This window comes from Vombatus ursinus, unplaced genomic scaffold (assembly GCF_900497805.2).
Source record: "Vombatus ursinus unplaced genomic scaffold, bare-nosed wombat genome assembly UNPS02014810.1, whole genome shotgun sequence".
Lineage (NCBI taxonomy): Eukaryota > Metazoa > Chordata > Mammalia > Diprotodontia > Vombatidae > Vombatus > Vombatus ursinus.
This window is the reverse complement of record NW_020954588.1, coordinates 38983605-38999952: the sequence shown is the minus strand read 5'-3', so window position 1 is coordinate 38999952 and position 16348 is coordinate 38983605. Positions and strand designations below refer to the sequence as shown.

Genomic DNA, 16348 nt, shown 5'->3' with positions numbered 1-16348 from the left:
TAAGTCAGGAAGTTATAAGTATTTTGTTTCCCACAGGGCATGTGAGTTATTAAGTTGTGTTTTATTTTTTATAGATTGTGTTTGCTGTTTGGCAAGACATTTTGACCCAGTCGAAATAATATCTTGGAAGAGGTAATAGTGGAAAAAAATGAAAACAAATTGGTTCCTATGATAAAAATATTCACCCACCCAAGAACTCTCTTGAATGTTTCTAAAGATTTGTGTGTGTTTGTCTGTGTGTGCATGCATATATCCATCTAGCTATAGAAAGGAAGTTATATCATTCCATTCTTTTTCCCTTTCAGCGTTAACCATGTGGATGCTTTCTTGGCCTTGGGCCAACCTGATGATTTTAGTTGTTGCTGTAATAGGCTTACTGGCCAAGACTACGCCATCGACAAAGTTTACCAAGAAACCTCCTGGAAAAGACGTCTCAAAGGGTTTTAAGCCATCCACTCCCCCCCCTACCAAAGAACAAACATCATTCACAGAAGCCGATGAGATGGAGGACATTACCGCAGAGCCTGCTACGATGATCTCTGCCTTCAGGCCAGAGGCCACTCTCTTCCCTTTTGATAACCTCACTCTGGATACAACAGATTTCTTTTTTAATTGCTGTGACTGCTGCACGCCTGCCCCTGGGCCCAAAGGAGAACCAGGGGAGCCTGGGCGGCCAGGTATTGCTAAATATTTGGGAAATGTTGTGCATCCAGGCCTAGGTAGAGCTCAGAGCCATGATAAAGATTTTTTTTTTGTGCCCAGAGTGAAATGATATAAAATCTATCCATGAAAAGTAGTTTGAAATGTGCCCTCAAAGGTAGTTGTAGCCAAGACAGAAACAAACCTATTTTTTAAAAAAGCTTCCTTTTTCTAAACTGTTTTTTATAGTTAGGTGCTACAATTGTTTCTGTACTGCCGAAAGACTGCAAGCGCAGCCATCACCCTCTAAATTCACTCTGAAACAGAGCCCCAGTCACTCAGTCCTAGTTCTGTTTTTGGTAAAACTTGGTCTTTGAAAGGAACTTGGTTTATGTGGACTGTGTAAGAACATCAATATTTTCTACATTATCATTTAAATTGTTATGGGCTTAAAGGTCTTGAGTATAAGGGCAACAACTAGGTAGGGATTAAAGGAAAATTACTATGAATAAATGAGCATTTGAGCAATAACTGACAATGTAAACCTTCCTCATTAGTGCTCAGCCTCTCTAGCCAACCGAGGTCAACAGCTCTTTGGTTCTCTGGCCGTGGTTCAGTAAAAAAGGTGGTACTAGTGTCTATTAAGTGATAGCTTTTTGAAATGTTACTCATAGTTAGATAGGATTAGGCATGGAAAACTGATGTTATAAAAATAAATCAAATTTAGTTCTTTCTCCTTATTGAAATCCTGAGGCAGGCCCTCTATCCTTGCCCAGCAAATTTCTTCATAAAATTCCAGGTAATCCACTTAAAAGTTCAAATGGCTCTAAGATTATGACTGATCACTGGGTTTCCACTTTACTTTTACATGATTATAGCACAGGTCAGAATCAGAATTTCAATTTGAAATCCATGAGTTTCTGAAAAGTGGATTAACTTTTTTAAGGGGTGGGTATGCCTTATTTATGCAGTACATAAATTATTTATTTATGCCAGATTATGATAATAAATTAGTTTCAATAGCTCTTATCAATCTTTCCGATATAAGATTCATCTAGAAACATTCTCATTTGCTATTTTATCCTTAGTGTCTCTTTCACATATTAATGAAGAAGCATTTAGTTCTTTTGTGACAAACCTTCACAGTCTAATAGAATTCCATTTAGGACAGCTAGGTAGCACATTGAATTGAGGATTGGCCTTGGAATTGGGAAGAATCATCTTCCTGAGTTCAAATTGGGCCTCAGACACCTACTAGCTGTGTGATCCTGGACAATTCACTTAACCCTCTTTGCCTCGGTTTTCTCATCTGTAAAATGAGCTGGAGAAGGAAATGGCAAAGCACTCCAGGATCTTTGCCAAGAAAACCCCAAATGGGGTCATGAAGAGTTGGACACAACTTAAAATTACTGAACAACGACAAATGAATGAATTTACCCAAATAGTTTACTTCCCTTCATTTGTGCAGGGATTATTTTCCTTGTCTGCAAGGAATTGGTAGGTAGTTCCAGCTGTCTGTCTTAGCTAGGGTTGCCATAAGGAGGTTTGATATATAGCATGCAGTTCTATAGTCTTTGTCTAGCCTAGTAGTTTAGAAACTAAATCTCAGCAGGACCTCATGAGACCTCCTCACTTAAGAGGTGATATAGTAGAGTAAGGGGATGCCATAACTAGGGTGGTGGAGCTGGGACTTTGCCACAGGACTCTGTATTTAGAAGGTGCCAAAATCAGAGGGTTCTGAAGCCACTCTCAGTCAATTAGCATTGTAGAAACAGTTGGCGTGAGACCTAGTTAGCAAGAATAATTGGGCAAAATAGGAAGTCACCAGATGGTTTGCTGGGATGGACTTCTCCATACTTTATCCAGTGTGACTGTCTGCCCAGCAGCAGCCTTAAACTTATGTTCTGGAGTCTCTGTCTCTTTCCCATCATTTGATGTCTATTGCTCCCCACTCAACTGAGGACACATTTGCTGTAGGTGTGTTTTGGGATTTGTCCTAGGTGCAAAAAATCCTGTTGTGGTTCTGGAATTAAGAAGATACTGATTTGGCATAGTACTATTTCCCACTTCAAAGTGGAGGTCCACATTGACTCAGATGTCAAATAATTGTTCTAAACTTTTCAGTTTTGCCCTTCCCGGCTGTTTTCCATTGCCCAAATGGCTCTGAGAGCCAAACCAAATGGAGTCACCTAATTGTCTTTCCCAAGGTATAATGGAGCTTCTTAGTTGATGAAGTTTCTCTTCTCTAAAGAATTTGATTGGGGCAGCTAGGTGGCGCAGAGGATAGAGCACTGGCCCTGAAGTCAGGAGGACCTGAGTTCAAATCCGGCCTCAGACCAAACACTTGACACGTATTAGCTTTGTGACTTTGGGCAAGTCACTTAACCCTGATTGCCTCACAAAAAAAAAAAAAAGAATTTGATCAATCTCATTAATCCCATTGGCAGGCGTTATTAGGCTCCATTTACATTTTTGGGAAGCAGAAGACTATGAATCAGGTGAAAATCTTATCTAGGGAATTTCTTCAATGGTTTGAATCAAAGTGCAGAACTTCAGTACTACCTAGACTTGATAGCCGGGAAATCAGTAACTGTGGCTCCAGTTCAAAAAAATGTCTCTCCCTGGGATATATATTTCCTAGGGATACTTCTTCTGTGTAAGTGAGTTCTAAATCGTATTTCCAGGTCCCAAGGGAGAGACTGGTGACTTAGGGAGTCCAGGTCTTCCAGGAATTGCTGGGCCACCAGGTGCAAAGGGTCACAAAGGTGAAAAGGGTAAGTGTAAAATATGTTCTTATGCCAGTGGATTTCTGGGTAAAATTTGGAGCATACCACTTGGTATTTAGGCATTGCTAAAATAAACGAGCACATAAGAACACACTGTCCATTAAAAAAGGCATTCATTTGTTCATGATAAAAATGTTGACTTTGCACAGTTAATTAGGACTTAAGCAAATGACTGGTTTGCCTGTTGAAAAAACCCAGATGATTTGTTACCTGACTGACCCATTTAGGAGGGAATTTACCTTACAGACTGTTTTCCCAGATGGAAAGTTCCAATAGGAACTTCCCCATCAAGAACATAATTTTCTTAATAGTGAGATAAATAGAGCAGAGGATCCCATAGAAATCCATGGTAGGAAATATTGACCCAAATCATGCAAATCACAAAGCCATAGTCTCTGACTGGGAGTCAGATAGTATGAGTTCTGATCATGGGTTTGACAGCAGGCAGCTGTGTGACCTTGGGCTTTCCTTTCAGGGGAAATGACTTCACCTCTTGGTTTTAATGTCCTCATTTTATAAATGAAGGCTTTGGGCTAGATGACAGGGAAGGTACCTTTTAGGCTCTAATAATAACAATAGCTGACATTTATAGAATGCTTTAGCATTTGCCAAGTACTTTATATAGATTATTTCATTCAAGCCTATTGTTCAGATCTGTTATCAGGGTGAGGTGATAAAGGACTTACCCTTAGGGTCCAGAATTTAGAGGGCTCTGAAAACACTTGCTGTCCTTCAGTAGAAGAAATTACAGAGCCATTTATGGCACTTAGCAAGAATTAATTAAAATGGGAAGTTACTACATGGCAAACTTTCTCCCCTAAGCATCCATATAAGGTATAGCTCTGAAATTTGAGGATTTGGGTTCAAATCCTTCCTATGATGCTTATTACCCACTAGACCTTGAGCAAATCACTTCATCTGCTTGGGCCTCAGTTTCCTCATCTGTAAAATGAGGGGGTTGGATTTAATGGTTTTTGAAATTCCTTTCAGCTCTTTGTCTGTGGTTCTTAATCTTACGATCTTCCTTGGTCCAGACCCTCGTGGATAGGCAGCCTATGTTGTCTCTAACATGGTATGATTCCAGCTGGACCACCCAATGAAGAGAGCTTGCAATAGAGTTTTTGGCTCTAGGAAATGCTGGTTTGTGCTATTGTCACTTATGGATGTAGATACAAGGCTGTACATTCTCTGTGACATTAAGACATTTCCTGGCAAACACTGCCACTCTGTAGAAATACCATGTATCCATCAAATTAAATGTTTTTTACCTCAATGTCACATGTCAGAAAATGGAATATCATAGATATATCACCCTCACTGTGTCTCAGGAGCAGCCTGACTCATTTGTGGTAGAACATTCAGCAAAGTAATTACTGTAAAAAGATGCGAAGGTAACGCAGAGCTATTTCACACTTGTCAATTGTGGGATTTTCAGCCTCAGAAACATCGAGTTCTTTGGGGGCTGAATTATGTTAGCGGAACTCTTTGTGAAATAGAGATGAGTAATGAACTCCCTCAGTGATTCATGCAGTTTGGAAGCTAGACTTTTGGAAGTAGCAGAGGGAAAAAAAAGAATAGGGAAAGTGGCTGTTCTAAAGCTCTGAGGAACATGCTTTGATGGAGAATCAAAAGCAGATATCCTTTCAACCAATGTCTATTTTTAAAGGGATGAGTATTCCAGGGCTTTGCCTTAAGTCTTAGCTTAGGTTGTTGGTTATATCTCAAGTAGAAAAATGAGTTAGATGACTGTGATGTAGTTACCTATCACTTAAACCACTTCTTGCTTTGACTCAGTTTAGTAGAAATGACTGGATTCTGCCCCAAAGACTGAGACAACTAGAAGAGTAGTAAGCAATGCCAGCAGAGGAGTGCGATAAATGTTTAACAACCAGCTCTCTGAAAAAAAAATACATTTTAAGTTTAAACTTCCATTGTTAACATTTTCGGCATCATTTTCTTAAGAGGAGACAATCAAGAAAAAAATAAATCAAGCCCTCATTTGTAGTTTGTTGATTTCCAGGATATAAATGCTCACACTGGAAGTTTGACAATGGGCTCTTGAGTCGGTTTGAGCTGGCTCCAGCACGCACCTGAGAGCAAGTCAAAATGAATAATGGAGGTCATTATATTTCAGTTTGACTACAGTGCAGCTCAAATACATGGACGATGATGTGTATAGTACTTCACATACAAATAGCTCCAATGCAAATTCGAATATAAGTGCAAAGGAAAGGTCCAAAGAAGAGACTAAGTGACATCTGCAGCGGAGGACCTAGCACCAAAGTGTGATGCATTTGGCAGCATCTGAGCTGTGATTTCATGGAAGAATTTTCATAGGTTGAGATGGGAAGATGGAAGGGAAGGCTAAACAGTTGTGGGCTAGGGGGACTGTGAAAGTAAAGGCACAGAGATGACAATGACAGGTGACAGGATGAGAATGGCAAATGGTGAGTAGTATAGTTTCATTGGAACATCTAGAGCACAAAAGGTGCAGTGTGAGCAAAGGCTAGAAAGGTAGGTTGGAAACAGATTGCAGAGGGTCTTGAAGGTCAGCCTAGGAGTTTCTACTTGGTCATGTATGCCTTTGGGGAACCACTGAAGGGCTTTGATTAGGGAAGTGACATGATCAAAATGATGCATTATGAAGATAATCAAAATGATTCATTATGAAGATGAGTGGTGTGAAGGATAGTCTGGAGCATAGCAGGTCTGGAGGTAAGAAGAAATGATAACAATAAACAAGCACAATAGCTAACATTTATATAGTGCCTACTATGTGCCAGACACTTCACCGATATTATCTCATTTGATCCTCACAATAATCCTGGGAGGGAGGTGTTATTATTATCCCTACTTTGTCTCTGTTAACCATTTTTCAGTCATGTCTGACTCTCTATGACCCCATTTGGGTCTTTTCTTTTTTTTGGCAAAGTTGCTAGAGTGGTTTACCATTTCCTTCTCCAACTCATTTTACAGATGAGGAAACTGAGGTAAACAGGTTAAAAGTGATTTGCCTAGGGTCACACAGCTATTAAGTGTCTGAGGCCAGATTTGGACTCATGAAGATGAGTCTTCCTGATTCCAGGCCTGGCATTCTATCCACTGCACCGCCTAGCTGCCCTTATTTTATATATTGAGGAGACCAAGGCAAGCAGAAGTTAAATGACTTCTGCAAAGTCACAGAGCTGGTAAGTATCGGAGGCTGGATTTGAAATTAGGTCTTCCTGACTCCAGACTTGGTGTTCTAGGTGTATGTCACCTCCTAGGCTATTATAATTGCCTGAGCAAGTGTTGGTAAGGGCTTCAACTGAGATTGTGTTCATGGATCTGGAAAGAAGAGTTATTTGAGATACTATAGATATTTTTAGTGGATAAAGAGCTAGTCTAAGAGTCAGACTCTTCTAAGAGTCTAAGAGTCATTGAGGTTCAAGCCTTACCATTGACATGTTGTATAGGCATGTCCATAGACAAGTCATTGAATCTCTCAGCCGTAGGCAACTATTTAAATTGAGAGTCCTCTACAGTGTGCCAAAGAAACCTAGGTCTAGGGTCAAACAATGCAAAGTAAGCAAACTCAACATCACCATCAACCACAACAACAAAACCCTAACAAAAATAACACAAAGTGTAGATATTATATCATATGAATTAGACTAATAATAAAATTGAAAAACAATTGGATCCAGAGTGAAAAGAACCTCTCATATAACACGGAGAAATGCAGCTTGGGTAATAGTGATGCCATCAACAGAAATAGAAGCATTTGAATGAAAAAGATAATGAGCTGAACTTTGGATCTGTTTGCTATGAAATGTTAGTAGGGGACCAAGATGGAACATCTATTGTCTAGCATAATGCAATGCCTGGCAGAGAGAAGATAACTTGATAAATGCTTCTCAATGGATCGATTGATGGAGATGTCCAAGAGGAATTTGCAACTATTTGGATCTGGACATCCAGAGAGAAGTTGAGGCTGGAGATGGAGCTTTTTGGGAATCAATATCTAATTCCAAACTAAAAAGATAAAAATGGTAGGGCAATTTTGAGGCCAATACATCATCTTTTTTTTTTTTTAAGAAAAGCATCAAGCAATTCAATTATGTGATTTTTTTTTAAGTAGAATCATTTTACATGGGGAAAATGATCATTTTTAAATGGACAATTACATAGAACCTTAACAATTCAAATGTAATGGATAGGAATGTTTTGAACAAGTAGAACTTATTTCTTTGTGTTTGAGTTTGGAGGAAATACATTTCAAAATAATTCTATTTTGATAAAACAAATTGAATAACACACTCATTTTAAAACAAACCAGGTATACTTCCATTTTGCATTACTTCATTTTAAATAGACTTATCTGACCTCCAATAGAGTAAAAATCTTCTCAATAGTTCTGAAAGCATATATTCCCCTTTAAATGATTCTAACTATGGATACTTTGGAGTTGAACATAGCTATTGAATGAATATTGGTTGTTTTCTAAATAAAGCCTTTTGCAAAATATGTTAATAGTAACACTATTTTAGGAGACAGAGGAGAACATGGAGGCCAAGGTGTAAATGGAGTTCCAGGATATCCTGGGAAACCTGGAGAACAAGGTATGTCAGATCATCACACTTTAAACAATGATTTGTTATAAACTGGATATTTAGCATAACAACATATAGTAAAATGTACCTTGCCAATGTTTATACTATTTAATTCTGTGGCATAAATTGTTATTCAATTCAGTTCAACAATCACTATTTAATTCTTATTATGTGGCAGGCACTGTGTTAGGCATTAGGGATCCAAAGACAGAAAAGAAATAGCCCCTATTCTCAAGGAAATTAAGTAATAATTTTTATTTTTTAAATTAAAGTTTACAATAAAGAAATCTATTTTTCTCACTAACACCTCCCACCCTTCTAGGAATAAAGAAAAAAACAAAACCTTTATAACAATGCATAATTTAAGCAAAGCTAATTTCTGTATTGTCAATATATAAAAAAAGTCTCAATCTGACTCTAAGGAGGTGTAGGTGTTTTATCATGGGTCTTTTGGAATTGTGGTTCATCACTGTGTTGATAAAAATTCTTGAGTTTTTCAAAATTATTTTTACAATATTGTTATTATATACATTTTTCTCCTGGTTCTGCTGTCTTTACATCAATTCATGTAAGTCTTCCCAATTTTCTTTGAAACTATTCCTTTTCCTTCTTCATTTCTTACACACAATAGTATCTTGTTATATTCAGATGCCACAATTTGTTCATCCATTCCTCATTTAGTGGATGTTCCCTTAGTTTCTAGTTTTTGCCACTGCAAAAAGAGTTGCTGAAAATATTTTGGTATATATAGGTTTTTTTCCTCTTTCTTTAATCCCTTTGCGGTATAAGCCTATGGTATCCTTGGGTCAAAGGATATGCACAGTTTAGTAACTTTTGTGGCTGTGGTGTTTAAAAAGTCTGAGAGACATAAATTATGGGTAATTAGTCATTTTATTAATAATGCTAGCATTTTAATAAAAGGTCAATGGCACTCTCGAATACCAATGACAATAATAGTGGTGGGCTCATAGCCTGTATACACTTGGAATTGCTTTCCAGAATGGCTGGACATATTCATAGCTCCATCAGCAATTCATTAATGCACCAATTTTCCCACAGCCCATCTAACCTTTGTCATTTTTGTTTTCCATCAACTCTCTGAGAGGTATGAGGTAGAACCTTGGAGTGGCTTTAATTTGAATTTATCTAATTATTAATGATTTGGAGTGTTTTTTTTCACATGGTTATTGATAACTTGAATTTCTTCTTTAGAAAACTGTCTATTTATATTCTTTGATAGTTTATCGATTAAGAAATGGCTTTTAGCCTTTCAAATTAAAATCAATTCCTTCCATACAGAAATGAGACCCTTATCCTAGAAACTTGCTGAAAAACACTCCCCTGTAGTCGTGTTTCACTTCTCATGTTAGTTACACTGGTTTTGTTTGCACGAAGACTTTTTTTTAACTTTGTGTAATAAAAATTGTTCATTTTATCTTCTGTGATCTTTGATATCCTTTGTTTTGTCATGAGTTCTTCCCTTATCCATAGATTTGAAAGATCATTTTCCCACCTTGATTTTCCAAATTGTTTGTAATTTTACTGTTTATATCTAAGCTATGTACCCATTTACGGTTTATCAGGTATGTGGCATAACTTGTTGGTCTTTACCTAGCTTCTTCCAGATTGCTTTCCAGTTTTCCCAAAAGCTTTTATTGAATAGTGAGTTCTTATCCCAATAGCTTTGATAATTTGATTGATTAATAGTAAGCTACTGTTTTCATTTGCTTCTGCATATTGTATACCTATTCTATGCCACTGATCAAGCTCTATTTTTTTATCAGTACCAAACTGTTTTAATTGTTACTGTTTTATAATATTGTTTGGGATTTGATACTGTTAGTCTCCTTTCCTTCTCAATTTTTTCATTATTTTCCTTGAGATTCTTGACCTTCCATTCCTCCAGATGAATTTTGTCATTTTTTCTAGTTCTATAAAGTAAACCTTTAGTAGTTTGATTCCTCTGGCACAGAATAAAATACATTTATTTAGGTCATATTGTCATTTTTTATTTAATGGGTTTTTAACCTATCCATGAGCAATTAATATTTCTCCAGTTACTTGAATCTGTCTTTATTTGTGCCAAGAGTGCTTTGAAGTTGTAGTTATGTCTATTTGTTATGAATGTAGACTATAGAATTTGTATATGAATATCAATGATCAGCTAGGTGGCTTAGTGGATAGGGTGTTGGACCTGGAGTCAAGAAGACCTGAGTTCAAATCTGAACTCAGACACTTATTAGCTGTGTGACCCTGGGAAAGTCACTTAACCCTGTTTGCCTCAGTTTCCTTATCTGTAAAATGAGCTGGAGGAGGAAACAGCAAACAACTCTAGTATCCTCGTGAAGAAAATCCCCAAAATGGGGTCATGAAAAGTTGGACACAACTGAAAACAACTACAGAACAATAAATACACATGTCATATGGTGAAATAGAGTCATGTTAAACAGCAATAGATTCTTATCATGTCAATTCATTGATACAAGGGATTCCTCAATGAAGAAACATACTCAATCAAAGCAGATCAATACCTTTTCTGCAACTTGTAGTCTTACAGAGTTGTTCAGAAGTGAGTTAAGTTAAATGACTTGGTTAGGGCCACGCAGCTGGTCTATGTCATAAGTCTTCCTGATCCTGAGGCCCGCTCTCTATCCATTATGCCAAACTACCTCTGGATATTGAATTATATCTGATAACAGGATTTGCTACCATTTTGCTTTCAAAATGAAAATTAATAAAAAAAAGAAAGATGAGGTTTAAACATAAACCTCTTCTGTACCATGCACCACGTCTATCTCTCTGTTTCTATGTCTATAGCTACGTCCACATCTATGTCAATGTCCGTATCAGTTTCCATTTCTATATCTATTTCCATATTTTTTTAAAAGAATCTCATTACAAATATTTATAGTCTCAGGTAGAACAATTCCTGACACAGGACCCAGGTTTCCCTAACACATTGAAATTTGTTTTTCTTATATATGCTTCGGGTGGGAGACACAATGCTTCTAGCCTTACTGGTTCTCAGACATTTTTCTTCTCTTTCATTTTAGGTGGACTTGGTCCTAAAGGTGATAAAGGGAACGTTGGGCAGGCTGGAGAGAAAGGACAAAAAGGATCCAAGGGGGACACCTGTGAGAATGGCACCAAGGGAGATAAAGGAGACAGTGGGGACATGGGGCTACCAGGCTTAAATGGAGAAAATGGAGCCAAGGGGGAAAAGGGCGAGATGGGTGATAAGGGATTCTGTGGAGATTCTGGAGAAAGGGGAGGAAAAGGGCAAAAAGGGGAAGTAGGAATGAAGGGAGAAAAAGGCAGCAAAGGAGATCCAGGGGGAGAAGGCACCCGAGGCTCAGATGGTCAACGTGGGATCCCGGGGGAGCCAGGAATCAAAGGTGAGAAGGGGGATCTAGGATCTCCTGGTCTCATTGGGCCTGTTGGCCCTAAGGGAAACCTTGGTGGCAAAGGGACCCGAGGGACTATTGGGAAAAAAGGCTCTCGGGGTCTCAAGGGCTCAAAGGGGGAATGTGCAGATGTCAAAAGATCTGCATTCAGTGCTGGCTTATCCAAACCTTTCCCTGCTCCCAACATTCCTATCAAATTTGACAAGATTCTCTATAATGATCAGGGGAATTATAATCCGGGCACTGGGAAATTCAACTGTAGCATCCCAGGAGTTTATGTCTTTGCTTACCATTTCACTGTGAGGGGCAGGCCTGCTCGGATCAGCCTTATAGCACAAAACAAGAAGCAGGCCAAGTCTCGGGAAACACTTTATGGCCAAGAAATTGATCAGGCATCTTTCCTAACCATTCTCAAACTAAACGCAGGAGACCAAGTTTGGCTGGAAGTTGGGCGAGATTGGAATGGAGTGTATGTCAGTGGCGAAGATGACAGCATTTTTACAGGGTTCCTATTGTACCCAGAAGACATCACTGCTTTTTCACCATAGATGTGCTTTCAATAATATCACTGTAGAATGAATTGAGTGATAAAGCAGGGCCACATAGATTCACAATATTTTTATAAGACTGTATTTATGAGATGTGTAAGAGATGGGTTGATGCTGAATCAATCTCTCCTAGGCCTTTCTAAATGTGTATAATTTCTTTCTATGTACCCAGGAGCAGTAAAAACTCATATCTAAGGGGAGAAATATGCCAGAAAGAGGCTTCTGAGTCTTACTGCTGGAAAGACTTGCCATATAGTTAAACATAAAAAGTGAAATGTAATGTCACATTACTTTAATTTGGAGAGCAATTAACTAGCTATGATTGCCAGGACTAGCTAAAGCACCTCTGAAAAATTTTTAATGGTCCTTAATGGTTGTGGAAGAACTTGCTTGGGCAAATGTTTTATCTGGTTTCCTTTTGAGAAGAAACGTGAACTAAAAATCTTCCTAAATAGGGTTCAATCACTGCAAAAAGATAGGCATTTATCGAGTTGACACATTTTGAAGAAATGAATTTCCTTGATTAAATAAAGGGATTATTACATCAGAAGACTTTTTGTTTTTCCTTTTCTTCCTTCATAGTAGAGAAATATATCTTTTGGCCTTATTATTACAGTCTCAAGAATAATTAATTGCAGTGATTCAAGGAGAATAATGCTGAGGCAGGTGGTAGTTTGGGGAGCAACTTGAAATGGGAATGTTTAATAACCTTGTGAATACTTGGTAATTGGACAGTGACATTTTTCTAAAAGGGACATGCATTGATTCTAAAATAAGTTTGGAGAAATGACATATAATGAAGTCAGATGCATAGCTAAACCAACCCACTCATTTCGTCAATGAGGAAATTGAGACCCCCCCAAGGATCAAGTCACTTGGTCAAGGCCCTTTAACTTATAAGTGATTTGAACCCGGGACTCCTGACTCCAAATTCAATACCTTTTCAAAGCACAGAATTTCAGAAGTTTAGAGCAAGGAGACCTTAGAGATCACCTTGTCCACTCCAATTTGACTGATGAGGACCCTGAGGCAAAAGGGGGTCAAGTGATTTGGTTAAGGTCATCCAGAATTTGAAATGCAGGCAATCCTACCTTACACTGATAAAACTAAGGAAAACAGATGCAGGTGGGGCTGGCAGATATTGACATTATGAGTGAAGTTTTGAGTACAAGAGGATGGCAATCAATGCAGAAGGCAGGGCCCATGCAAATAGAGAGTTTTCCTAACTTTTCTTAGGGAAAGATGTGTATATTTTAATTCTGTCCAACTAGGATTGACTGAGAAAGCCAAAGAGGACTTTATGACTGTTTGTTTTCCCCAACTACATTCTGGACTTGAGCTAGAAAACTATCTGAAGAAAGAGAAAGCTTTCTGCTCTACCTGATGCATGCTTTATTGAATCAGCTCTTGGTCCTTGGGATTTGCCCAGAATACCAGACATTTCTTTCTCTTATTTATATTTACTATCTAAAAGATCCTGAGCTTCCTGGGATTGTTATTAAGAACTGCAGCTACTCAGTCAATGATTTTTAAAATATACTACAGTTTCTCAACACTTTTCATGTAATTTAATTTCATGTAATTTGTGACATGAATCTAGGATCAGTAAAAAGGTGCAAGGGCTGAAAACCATGACAAAGAAGAAAGTTCAGGGGTTCACAGGTGAAAAAGGGAAGGGAGGGAGAAGGAACTAGAACCTACGATTAAGAGAAGCACACTCTCCGAAGTCTTCATCACCTTTTCTCTTCCCAATCCCTGCAGACTCTGACATAGCATCTCACTGTTTACCATTGCTTTTGATTCTCCCTTTCAGTAAGCTACTCCTCACCTGCCAACAAGCTGGATGGCTATGGGTATCATCTTTCTTTTCCATTGGGGAAGGAATGGAGTTACATATATTGGTGATCCAAAAGGTCGGTCAGGGTCTCCAAAGAAATCTATTGCAGAAAGAACATAGTGATCGATTAGAATTCTGAGAGAGTGAGTAGTGCCATGGGAGTCAAGCTGGGGTTCATAGGGTAACCTAATTCAACAGCTAGACAAGAGGTAGAAAAAGGAGTTAACAGAGCAGTCCAAATCTGGAGCCATTAGCACCGAGTCCACAAGAACTCCCAATGAAGGTTAGAAATAGGCATCAACAAAGTGATAACCACAAGTCTTTTCTTTTTTTTTATTTTTAGGCAATTGGGGTTAAGTGACTTGCCCAGGGTCACACAGCTAATAAGTGTCAAGTGTCTGGTCTGAAATCGGATTTGAACTCAGGTCCTCCTGACTTCAGGGCCGGTGCTCTCTCCACTGCGCCACCTAGCTGCCCCCGCAAGTCTTTTCCAAGGAAGCATTCTCTTGAGGTAGCAGGCTGCTAGCTAACTCCTTCTTGCCTCATAGTTATAACCAATCTAGTGTCAAAAAGAAAGGCATTCTTTTATTACCATCAGTTAAAAGGTTAGGTTACAAAGGGACAGTGCTCACATTTCTCTGGGGATCCAACTCTTTCCACTGGAGAATTAGAGCACAGATGTTCTGGCAAGATAGGTGCTAATAATAATAATAACATAAATGCTAACTGATATGAAGAGACTATCGATTTAGATCTGGAAAGAACCTTTGAAGTCATTATCCACCTCTCCCCACCCTGTGGCACACAGGTACTGTTGGGAGACAGCCTGGTCGGGTGGAATGAATACTGAATGCAGCAAATTGAGGTAACTGTCTAGGTCATCTCTCTGTTACCTGTGCAGTATTGAACTGTTGGGATCCTGTCTCCCATCAGCCCTCTCTCAGACCTGATTCCTGGTTTTGACCCCGATTCTGCTCTAGAATCTTCTAATGAGATGAAATTCTATAGGGATTAATGTAAAGTCTTATGTTTGGGTAAAAAATATTCCCAAGTAGAGGATGAGAGAAACATAGCCACACATTCCTGCTAAATTGAAGAGGTAACTAGTGGGTAAGGGTGCTAGATTTGGAATTAGGAAGACTTGAGTTTGGATCCTGCCTCAGATACTCACTAGCTGTGTGATACTTGGCAAATTACTTAACCTCTCTCAGCTCAATTTCCTCATCTGTAAAATGGTGATAATAATAGCACCTACCTCAGAGGGTTGTTATGAGGATCAAGAGATAATATGTGCGAAGTGCTTTGAAAACTTTAAAGCACTTTTAAAATTGCTAGCTATTGTTGTTGTTATTATGGGGTTTAGTAGATTGAAAGCTCAGCATGGTTGAATATACCATGATAATAAGAAAAGGTTAATATCATCCTAATCTACATCAAAAGCAACAAACTGTCCATAATAAAGAAAATGATAGTCCAATTTCACTCATTCCTAGTCAACAAATCTGGAGTCTGATATTTAGTTCTTGGCATCACATTTTAAGAAGGCCAATAGGAAGGGCAATGGTGCATGGCCATTAGGGGGCTAATAGAATGGCAAGAGGCTGTGCTATAAAAGATCATTTGAAAAAATGGGGATTTATTTTTTCATGGGAAATATCTTATTTAATCAAATACTCTCAACTATAACAAAAAATGAGTACAGTAGGATCTTGTATTCTTGTATTCAATCACTTGTGTGACTTTAATAACATGGTCTTCTATAGATTATTGTTTTTGATATATCATTTATTTTTTTCCTTCCTTTTCTCCCTCTTCCCCCACACCCCTAGAGATGGATTTATAGATAGGAGAAGACTTAGGTGGGGACATGATCGCTGTCTTCAAGGATATGAAGAATTCTCTTATGGGTAGACCTATGAGTAATGGAAAGGAATTATAAAGAAATGGATTTAGACTAGATACAAAGAATATTTCTATCTGTTATAGTTATCTGAAAGTGGAGCAGGCTACTTCAGGTGGTGGTAGGCTTCCCTTTAGGGGAGGTCTTTAAGCAAAAGCTGCATGACCATTTACAGTTGGATTTTATTTTCAGGTATAGGTTGGATTAGTTGGCCTATGAAGTCCCATCTAATTCTGAGATTCTATAACTCTGTGAACCCTTCAGCCCCAGAACTCACCTTGACTTTGGCTTATTTGCATTATGATTTCCCTTTCCCCCCACCATGAACCTATTCTCTCATCTTCAGAGAGATCAGTGAATATTAGTGCCCTCACTCAGTCTCAGTTCTTGATGAAAATACTATAGGGAGGCAGAAAGAAGTCTGAATATTTTAGAAAGGTGGGCAGGAGTTGATGAGAAGTCTGAGTGGTTTGGTGGATGGAGGTGGTGCAGGTGAGCGGATGTCAGACCTGAATAATCAAAGAAGAAGAAAAGGCTAATATGGGATTACATGAGCACATAGAGGAACAGACAGAGCCATATTTCCCTCCTCTTCCTTCCCCACAGTGGGCAGACTAGGAGATGGTGTACATGTAGAAAGAG

The 16348-nt window shown here is 38.5% G+C and overlaps 1 protein-coding gene across 1 annotated transcript; it reads left to right on the top strand.

The window, feature by feature from the left end:
- The first annotated feature begins 313 nt into the window (after positions 1-313).
- Positions 314-11969, top strand: OTOL1 (otolin 1). Its single transcript, XM_027875747.1, has 4 exons — positions 314-677; positions 3324-3413; positions 7955-8026; positions 11071-11969. The coding sequence occupies exons 1-4, from the start codon at positions 314-316 to the stop codon at positions 11967-11969; spliced, it is 1425 nt and encodes a 474-aa protein (XP_027731548.1).
- The last annotated feature ends 4379 nt before the right edge of the window (positions 11970-16348 follow it).

Coding starts and splice junctions, on each gene's coding strand:
- OTOL1 (XM_027875747.1), top strand. CDS start 314: ATGTGGATGCTTTCTTGGCCTTGGGCCAACCTGATGATTTTAGTTGTT. Junction 678..3,323: donor AGGGGAGCCTGGGCGGCCAG/GTATTGCTAAAT, acceptor TCGTATTTCCAG/GTCCCAAGGGAGAGACTGGT. Junction 3,414..7,954: donor GGGTCACAAAGGTGAAAAGG/GTAAGTGTAAAA, acceptor ACACTATTTTAG/GAGACAGAGGAGAACATGGA.